The sequence below is a fragment of the Morone saxatilis genome, unplaced genomic scaffold (assembly GCF_004916995.1).
Source record: "Morone saxatilis isolate NCDOM2014 unplaced genomic scaffold, NCSU_SB_2.0 Contig5, whole genome shotgun sequence".
In the NCBI taxonomy this organism is placed as follows: domain Eukaryota; kingdom Metazoa; phylum Chordata; class Actinopteri; family Moronidae; genus Morone; species Morone saxatilis.
The window spans coordinates 172206-182733 of NW_023340095.1; the positions used below are offsets into that span (position 1 = coordinate 172206).

General features: G+C 38.8%; 1 protein-coding gene across 2 annotated transcripts; it reads left to right on the plus strand.

The window, feature by feature from the left end:
• Positions 1–935: 935 nt before the first annotated feature.
• si:dkey-69o16.5 (uncharacterized protein LOC100149419 homolog) lies at positions 936–7069 on the plus strand. 2 transcript variants are annotated; one of them, XM_035677263.1, is made up of 8 exons: positions 936–1325; positions 1824–1912; positions 2127–2201; positions 3021–3100; positions 3833–4006; positions 6260–6319; positions 6739–6821; positions 6924–7069. In XM_035677263.1, the coding sequence occupies exons 1-8, from the start codon at positions 1231–1233 to the stop codon at positions 6982–6984; spliced, it is 717 nt and encodes a 238-aa protein (XP_035533156.1). In that variant the 5' UTR covers positions 936–1230; the 3' UTR covers positions 6985–7069. The 2 variants fall into 2 exon arrangements, with proteins under 2 accessions (XP_035533156.1, XP_035533157.1); XM_035677264.1 differs by lacking the exon at positions 936–1325 and adding an exon at positions 1356–1566.
• Positions 7070–10528: the final 3459 nt, after the last annotated feature.

The following is a 10528-nucleotide window of genomic DNA, read 5'->3' on the forward strand; positions in this document are numbered from 1 at the left end:
ATATGATAATCATATATATAATATGATTAGATTATTGGGACATGCAATAATAAAGCTGAACATTTCCTGGTCCAGCTTTTAGTCCAAAACCTCAAAATGACTGAATGAGTGGAATTTAACAGAAACACTGAAAATTAAATTGAAATAATCAGTGGATTGTCTGTCGTTCTTCAACCGTCAGTGTTTGATGGTTGCTGTGGGTCAGAACCTTTAAACACTGATGGTCCTACTACTGGGAGAGGTTCTGCTGCCTCCTGGTGGACACATACTGGAACTCCAATCAAATGACTGAACACCAACAATACAAACAGAATATAAACAAATATGTTGATGTCAAAGGTTAAAACTTATTAATAAGAAAATAAGATTATATATATTATATGAGTCTACTATAAATCAATGTAATGTAATGATACAATAATTCTTCATACATTTATATTCGAATTATGGTTTATTCTTTTTATGCTTTTATTCTGAAAGAGTGTATTTTGTTCCGTGGAGATGCTGTTTGTCGTGTTTTGTTTCTCAAACTAAGTTTTAAATGATTTATTACATTATTACATTATTATCTGTCCGTTACTGAGGATTTCTGCAGTGGATATGAGAATAAGACCTGCAATGTACCTGCTCTATAGTTTATAGAGTTTATATCTTTATTGTCTTTTTCCAGCTATTTTCTTTCTATTTATTTATTTATTCTCTGTGTTTCGTTAAGGTTTTTATTCTTTATCTTTGTTTTGTATTTTCTGCATTTTTAAGTGCAGTTTTTATTTTTTATTTACTTTGGTTGTGATAAAAAGGAAATTAGTTTTGATGAATAAAGTTTAATGGAAGCATTTGACATATGTTGAAATCTGTGTAATCAGTAATTGTCCAAATGTATTACTTTCTCTAGGGTTTTAACACTTTTATTGTGAAAGACTTGAGCCGGAAGTACTAGTGTTGTTTATCCTGGTAAATATAAGTGAACTTTGTGTAAAGTTTTAGTTTCGGTCGAATAAAAGTTTTAGGGCAGAAATGAAGCCGGAGTCTGGTGGAGGGTGGAGCCGCTGGCTGTAGAGCAGCAGGCGGGTCCAGCTGTTATCAGCTGCTTTTACAGCCCGCCAGAGAGCTGCTGTCAGCGGTATCACAGCCGAACTGTGGACCTGGACCTGGACTCTGCAACACTCAGACCTCTGCAGGTTGTCTTCCGTCTCTCGACCTGAGCTGAGTTTGTGTCTTTACTCAGAGATGAAGAGGAGACTCCTGCTGGTGTCCAACTCCACCCTGCACGGTGGCGGCTACCTGGACCACTGTCAGCAGAACATCTCACACTTCTTTGGAAAGTAAGTTTAGTTAAGAAGAGGAACGGAGTTAAAAGCTTCTCTCCGGTGCGAATTCCCTTTAATAATCCTCCAATTTAATATTTACAAAAGCGTCAGCAAACATAAATGTCTCTGTGAACGTGTTTGGGAATCCAGAGTGAATCAGCAGTTGAGGGGTAAAGTTCGGCTCCAAGCAGCAGTTTATGAAGAATAACTTCACTGAAAAAAATAATCTTCAAAGTCTGAAGTCACGTGGTCCAAGGTTGGTAAAAAAGGCTAAAGGCTCATTAAAATGCCAGATTTCTGAATGGAGTTTGGTGTGGAGAGAATTGGCAGGAGTATGTAAATGAACTCTCTAATAACAATGTGTTTAAAGTAATTAGTTTGAAGGTTTGAGATTTCTGGTTCTGATCTGAACAATAAACAACATTAATAACTTTATTTAAAGAGTTTGAGTGTGTTTGGAGGGACCTGGTTCACAGCCCTCACCTGTCCAGGTGTCTCTGCACACGCTTTCAGGGAGGTGAAGAGGGTGCTGTTTGTTCCTTACGCTCTCCATGACAGAGACGCCTACACCAAGACTGCCAGGGACAAGTTTCAGACTCTGGGTAGGTCCCGTAAGACCCAGACTCTAACTCTGCTCTATAGTTTATTATCTGATTTGATCTTCTTCCCCAGTTTCTTTGTTTCCTTCTGTTTCGTATATTTTATGGAGTTTAACATATTGTCACTTCTGTAAGCACATTTATGACCAGTTGTTACATTTAAGTAGTTTCTACTGAAACCATGTTAAACATTGAGAATGTGTTTGTAACCCTGCAGGTTACGAGGTGGACGGCATCCACGAGGCCCCGGACCCCGTCGGCGCCGTCCGGAAGGCTGAGGCCATTTTTATAGGTGAGGAGCAGCAGAGCAAAGCAGCTGAGGTTGATGGTTCAAATCCCCTCAGACTCAAACTGAATGTAGAGCAGCTCATCAGTTCCTCCTTAGAACTTCTCTTTCCTTCATCCTTCTCTTTCTTTCTTTCTTATTTCAGAAACAAATCACTGCTTTTATAAAAATAACAGAAACAATGTTGAGACAAATACTGAATATTAATAATAGAATATGAAGGAATGCAGCTGAGGAAGGACAACAAAGCTCAACATGAACATTAAACTGTAAAAATAAACTGTAAAAATAATAATAAGATCATAGATAAGTAATAATAATAGTATTTATTATTATTATTATTAACAGAGGCCGACACAGGTTCACAGGTTTTCTACTGTAACAGAGATAAAATATAATTCAAACACTAAACATATTATTTACATGTGAAATAGTTTTGGCCCCAGAAAATGATTAAAGTGTCCCTGCAGTGCATGATGGGAAAATACTGTAACTGAGCCCTAAATATTTTGGGAACCTGGTTTTCTTTGGGCTCTGTGCAGTCCCGCAGTGCCAGCCGTACACTAAACCTCTGTTTCCATTCAGACGTTTTAAGAACTTTAACTAAACAACCCGCCTGTTAGAGACGTTGTTGTGCACTTTACACTGAAAGAGCAACCACTTCCTGTTTGTATCTGCACAGATTCTGATGCTCAGCTTCCAGTTTCTTTGACCAGTGATTGCTGGTTTATTATATTCTGTGCAACACTAACCCTTCATACTCAGTACAGTCGCTTTATAAAGCAGTTTATGGCAGGGGACACTAATATTTATCTTTGTTTGCAGGAGGAGGAAACACTTTCCGACTGCTGAAGAGTCTCTACGACAACAAGGTGGTGTCAGAGATCAGGAGGAGAGTGCTGGAGGTGAGCCCGATCAATATATATTACCTAAGCGTGTCAGCCATAAGTCACACACTTATCCAAACAAAGACCAAATATACGTAAAGAAAACTCTGTTCAAATATGAGAATAAAAGAAAACAACAACAACAACGAGAAGTCATAAAAGGCTTTTCTATAAAAATAAGTTTGAAGCAAAGATTAAAAGCAGGTACTGTGAGTCTGATCTCCTCAGACTGCGATAACCCGCCAAAACAGCCCTGATCATCGAGGCTCCACTAGACCTCTGAAGGTTTGCTGTGGAATCTGGCACCGACAGCAGCAGATCCTTTAAGTCTTGTATGATGTGAGGGGGTGGGGGGGCTCCATGGATCGAACTCGTTTGTCCCACAGACGCTCGATTGGATTTAGATCTGGGGGATCTGGAGGCAACACCTTGAACTCGTTCTCCAACGGTTCCTGAACCACTTCTGATAGGTACTGGCCACTGCAGACAGGGAACAGACCCAGTTGTCTAACCTAAATGTGGCCCTTGTCAAAATCGACTTTGACAAGGGCCACATTGTGACGGTTTACTGACGTACATTAAAACCACCACGGAGTCCGGTGGTTATTAGTGCTGATCGGTGGATAACCTTTAAGTTCCTGTCCACCCGTTAACGTGTTTCCTTTCAGGTTTTTATCTGCTTTTACACTTCAACAGTGAACTTTACTTACTGGACATCCGTCCTCCATTCTCCCCTTACGTCTCTCCCAGGATGGCGTCCCCTACATGGGCTCCAGTGCCGGCACCAACGTGGCCACCATCAGCATCAACACCACCAACGACATGCCCATCGTCTACCCTCCGTCCTTCTCCGCCATCGGCCTCGTCCCCTTCAACATCAACCCGCACTACCTGGACCCCAACCCCAACAGCCGCCACATGGGGGTCAGTCACAAACCTCTGCTTAATATACATAATATATATAAGAGCAACAGGGGTTATATATATTACTTATTAGACTTTATCAGTCCATTAGCTGGAGTAACTGGTTACCTTTCTATGGAAGCCTTTTTCTCCCAGTAAAATCAAATATAAACTTGGCCTTGAAAAGAAAAATCTACATTTTATCTGATCATTTTACATTTTTAATCTCAGAATTTGGAAAAAATAAATCATCATCCTCTTTTTTTAAATGTTTCTGGTGGAAATGGGTTTCGATATGTTTCAGAGTGAGTTTGAACGTGAATTGATTAGCTCATAAGATTCAGTACATTATTTATCAGTCTCTGAGCCATCGGGTCCACCAAAGAGATCCTAGTACATTTTACTGAGAATACTTTAGTACTGATACTTGTACTTTTATGTGATTTAAAACGTGAATATAGCAGCAAACAACTGATGTATAACCTGAAATCTCTACAAGGAACCTTCATTCTGTGTTGGTACTGGCGGCACCGGTGGACAAACAGTGTTTCTACCAGCTGGCTCTATTGATGGCAGCATTAGGATGGCAGACATTATTAACTGTTTAGAAATATCCAGTCTTCTCTCTGATGGTCATATAGAGGCCTCAGTATCACACTGAGTCTGTTTGTACCTTTAAGGGTCTGAGGATTCTGTCTGTTTATACAATGGAAACTTTGCTGTATAGATAAGGATGTTGTAAACACTGTAGTCTTTGTTCAACCCACTGATGGATGAGAATGAAAGTGATAATTCATTTCGCACTGATTGGTCGATTACTTGTCCTATCAGTTACCGCCCCCACAGATCTTTTCACCCTCAGGTCAAATAAAAGCTGCTTGTGTGACTGACGGTGTTGATTTGTTTTAAACTTAATATCACCAGCTGTAAAGTATTCAAACTACCCGAGAACCGCAGCAGAACCGCAGCAGGCCGTGTTGTTGTGAGGTTTATGTGACAAACTGTGAGGCAGCAGGTTCTAACTGGTCATCAATGTTTCTGTCCTGCGGGAGGAAGTTACGCAACGTCTACAAACTGCTGTGATTAACAAAAAGAAATGCAGCGTCAGCAGACGGAGATACAGTTTGTTTGACGGAGGTCATGTTAGAAGTGATGAACAGTTTGAATATATTATGTGAATGGCATCCAAATCAGCCATCCCATAATCCCCTGCTGCTGATTGACTCAAATATCTGAGCGTTGTTATGTTTAAAATCATCTTTGCACATTAAATTATCTCAGTGATTACTAAAATAGGACGTAATCAGGGCTGGAGCCAATCATTATTCTCATTATTGAATAATCTGTCAATTATTGTTTTTACTGAAACTGGATTCAGAGACGAAAGTTAAAAATAACTGAAATGATTAATCGATTATCAGATAACAACTGATTGATATAAAACACAACAACACCAGAAGTGTTTGTTTCCCAGCATGCTGTGTAGGAGGGCTCCCCCTTGTGGTCATTGTTGGTTATTTCTGTACAGATACACACAGACACACACACACACACACACACACTTACACAGATATGTGTATTGCTGTTTTTTAAGCCAGTTATTTGAATGAATCATGATAGTTGTTGAGTTAAACAGCCTTCATCCTATTGTGTGTCTGTTTGTTCTCCAACTGTCTTCCAACTAATTTTCACTCCTGCCACTTAAAAAAAGGCAAAAATTGGCTGATATTAGTTTAAAGTTATATAACATAGGTAGGGTAGGAATTTGGTGTGAAAAGGATTACTACTCTTAAAACCTGTTTTTGCTGGTGTATGATATCTATAGCACCAACATCTGCCCTGTATCTACAGCACCACCCTCCGTAACGTTTTATTGTCAAATGGACTCAATCAAATCTTTATCGTCTCTGAAAGACAATTAGTTTCAAATTATTGGACTTAGAAGATGATAGTGATAATATCATTATTGTTATTATCATATGAATCAAATACAGTACAGACATGACATTTTCCCAGTACAGTCAGTCTCAGAAATCCAATATCAGTCGGGCTCTAGAATGAATGTTAATCTGACAAATGCTAAATGTGGATCCATAATACTGTAATAATCGGTGATATTCCCCCAGTAATAGAACTTTAGCTCTAGTCAGAGAAACTGAGGAGAAAGTAGAAGTTTTTTTTAAAAAGCCTTAAAGATTCAGGGCCTTTGAGAAACCATTTGGGGCTGTTTCTGTCTTGTTGTCATGATGATGGGTTATTTTTGTTCTTGTGCAGGAGACCAGAGAGCAGAGGATTACCCAGTACCACGAAGAACCTGATACTCCCTGTGTCCTGGTGAGACGGGCCTGTTAATATATAGTTTACCAGTTGTCTTGATGCATTCAGTGTCATCTTAAACTCAGTTTCTCTTCTATAATACAAGTTTTGCCATATTTAGATTGCTGCCGTCAGCAGACTGAACTGTCTGGGCCACATTAAAGTCGGTGACGTTAGATCGTGAACCGGAACATCAACCGGATCTAATTGCATTATTTAATTTGAAAATGTAATTAGTTACATTACATAGGTAGTGGAATTACAGTAACACATAACTCCCAGCATTCGTGGTGACATGACTCTATCGTTGTTATGATGAAATTAAAGCTGTGGGAAAGTACTTCATGCTGAATTTACGTTAGTCATTACAGCGTTTCTGTGTTTTATTTCTTTGAGAAGGTCACAGACAAAAACACGCTAATTTTGTGCATTTTCAGGGTCTGAGGGAGGGATCCATGCTGCTGGTGGAAGGAAACAAAGCCACATTACTGGGAACCACCAAGGCCAGACTCTTCACTCGGTAACTCACACACACACACACACACAGGCAGTACCTGGAACCAGTACCACCAGTAACAACAGTTACCACAATGTGTTTTGTTGTTGTTTTATTATGTTTTAGGGGAAAGCCCTCAGTGGAGTACGACCCAGGTAGTGACCTCAGCTTCCTGCTGACACATTGACCAATCACAAGGAAGCGGGACATGAAGGTCTCACCCTTTCAATATATTTTTCTCAATTAAACAGAATAAACATCTTAAAGAAAAACCCACTGTGTCTCTGTGTCTGATGGCCCTACCAGTGTCAAGGAGCAGGTGAATTATCACTATTTTTAACAGGCTTCAAAGATTCATCATGCAGTTTAAAAAAAAGACAAACACTGAACAAATTGTGAACAAGTCTGTTTATTTCAGCTCAAAGGTGAAATCATCTTATGAAATAGTTAATTTTTATTCTCTAGGTGAAAGAATACATACATCAAAAATAGTCCATATTTTGTAATGCAGAAAGAAAGACAGTGGTATTAAATATAAATCAGTTCAAACCCCTCAAACACAACAGCAGGACTGACTTCAAATCACTGCATTCTGTCGACTCAGGAAGGTTTCTTTTAGTTTTTTTTATTGTTTTTAATCTCAAATGTACTTTTCCAAAAGTATAAATAACTAAATTTAATAATAAATTTAATAATAGAATAATAATGTGTATATTTCATTAAAATGCATCTTTTGTGAATAAAATACTGACTGAGTTGTAATTTGATGTCAGTCCTGCTGAACCCTAAAAAGCTTTATATGTCTAGTTTAAACAGTGACAATATGTAGAAATATCCTTGTAAAAAGTTTTAACAGTGCAGTTAGCTTCTCCGTCATGACTCAATATCTACCTCGTCAGATTTGGGACGCACAGATACTACCAAGCTGCTGATCTTGTTTATTATGTCTGTTTTAACTTTAGGTTCTTCTCAGTTGGTCAAATCACAGTCCCGACAGAAACATCTGGGAGTGTATTTTTAAAATTGCTGCTTATTTTGATTATCCAGTTCCCCCAGGATTGTTAACGGCCTAAAATATCAGATTTCACAAAAAAATGGCGATATTTTTAGGTATTTTTTTGCAATGAAATTGCAGGAGAAAGAGAAAATTGGAAATGTTGTTTTTTTTTGTAAAATTAATTAAAAATCAAAGCCAACTTGTTTGCGGAAAAGTTGTGGTGATTGAACAAAACTGCAAAATTGTGCGTTTGCAACTTTCTGGAGGTGCTGACTCTTCTAAAGACTTAAGATTTGAAACCAAGTTTTCAAGGTTGTAATAATAACCAAATAAGTCTGCTCTGATGCTACGCTAGCAAAGCTATCAGTATTCAGGTTAGCAAGATTAGTTTGGACAGTATTTTTCAGTGCATCCCTTACTAACAACTGCTGAAGAGATCCAGATTTTACTGACAACTGACGGCAGTAGTGACACCTAGTGGCAGCGGAGAATATTGAGAGGGATGACGAACGCAGAAGGCAGTGGATAAAATGCCAGTTCAAGAAAACAAAAACACGCATCATGTGCTAACCGAAGTGTTCCAGCAGTTATTTCATTGTGATTGTTAATTGAATTAATTTGTTTTTAAATGATCATCAACCTTAAACATTAATTCATGATGCAAACCCAATATGGGTAAATTCATACTGTAGCAATGTTTTTGTTTTTAATATTCCCATGCACATTTACACACTCATACAAACTAGCGACCTGCTTTCGTCACATTTTCGTTCTCAGCAAAGCTGCCAGTCACGACTGAAATCTGAGGAAAAATAATACTACTTCAAAAAAACATAACAGTGCAGGGTGGGAAAATTATAACCGTAACTAACTGACCGTTTGTTAAGCCCCGCCCTCCCTAGTTACTGTTGATATACACCGCTCCAACTGGCCTGTCGCACCTAGCAATGATTGGACAATGCTATTCAGGGGAGGGGTTTAGCCACTTTTGGAACCTCTGCTATGTGCTATGCTATGTGCTAATCTATGTTGGAAAGACATATTTTTGAAGATGGTTAAAAGAGAAAAGTGAGGAGTAAGGTTAACTAATGTTAACAAAATGTTAGCTAACTAATCTACATCAATCGTTTGCTGGTTAGTTAGCTAGTAAGCTAGTATTTTGATATAGAGCAAAACACTAGCTAACTAGCTAGCTAATCTACATTAAGTAGCTAGTCACATCTGGTGGCTAATATTAGAAAACGGAAGCTAATTATCTTTTTGAGTTCTGACCGGGACTTAGGAAGGATCAGTTTTACAAAACCAAATATAAACTCATCACTTGCATTGATTTTTACAACCAACAACATTTCAAACATTTCAAACAAAAAAGCAAACTTTGCAAAAAAATTCTTGATCGTGTTTTGTAGAAAATACCCAAAAATACTGAAACACCCCACCAGCATCCCGAGCAGAGCAGTAATGACTCTTACATGAGATGTTCAAACCAGCTTCCCCATACACACAAAGCAGGAAGAAATAAAAAGAAGATCAGGGTAAATATATTACTGTAACTGTCATCCCACATCACAACCACCTTTATCCAAAAACAGAGACCTGAACACAGCCAATCAGCCACCTCGGGATAAAGGCTCTGTTTACTGTTGCCGAGGACGTCCCATACCCACAATCCTCTGCTTTATCACGTCCTTTAGACTTTCAACAATTTTATCCTCGTTAGCTTTTTTGTTTTCATTGTATACTTTTAATAAGTTACTCATTCGCTAAATTATTTAACATGTTTTCTCATCATTCATTTTTCTGTGCTCAATTAATAGTGATTTTTTTCTTTTTATTGTTATTAGCATTTTATGGTGAGACTAGCAAGCACTTTGTGGAAGCTAATGGAGATATCTTTGCAGCTAACGTTTGAGCAGAAAAGCACCAATCTGATCTCAGACCTCCTCCGTAGTCCTTTACCAACCCAGAAAGGTCCCTGCTGTACTAATTCTGTTAGGAAACAGTGCTGTCGATCAGGGCAGGTTCAAATAATGACTTGAATTTATCAGCAGTTCTGGACTTTATGGGCAACAAGCACCTACAGTTCATCAATCATTTTGGGTTTGGACAAAAAAATTTGCAAATTGTGGGCCAAACTCCACAAGCTCTGGTGCAGACGAAACCATCCAATCTCCAGTATGAAAAAGCCTCATTTGAATGTTGGAGTTGCAGATTACCCTAACCCGCCAGAACCTCTAAAGTCACTAATTAGCTCACTTTAGATCTTGTTTTTTAATACGCACAAAAACCAACAGGAGAAATGGGTTAGCCTAATCCTAACCCCTAACCCTAACCTGCTGTATGAATTGTGTTAACTAGAGAGCTTTAAAGGTGCTGGTAGGTGGATTTTGTTACCTTCAGACAAAGCCAGGTTTCCCCCTGTTACCAGTCTGTATGCTAAGCTAAGCTAACCGGCTGCAGCTTGGCATCAATCTGAACATCTCACTCTCAAAATAAATGTTGAACTATTCCTTTAACTTTCAAATATAAATTCTTGAGCGTTGAAGAGTTCCTCTGACCCAGATTGGCACAAACACAACAAGACTCATAAAAACAAAACCTTAAACCAGTACCATTATCTGCCACTCAACAGTGAATACAGTGAAACGCTCCTCACGGACATTTTACCCTGATTGTTTCTGCACAGACGGAGGGGGGGGGTGTGGAGGGGGTGACGGTCCTTAGGGTTCGACCT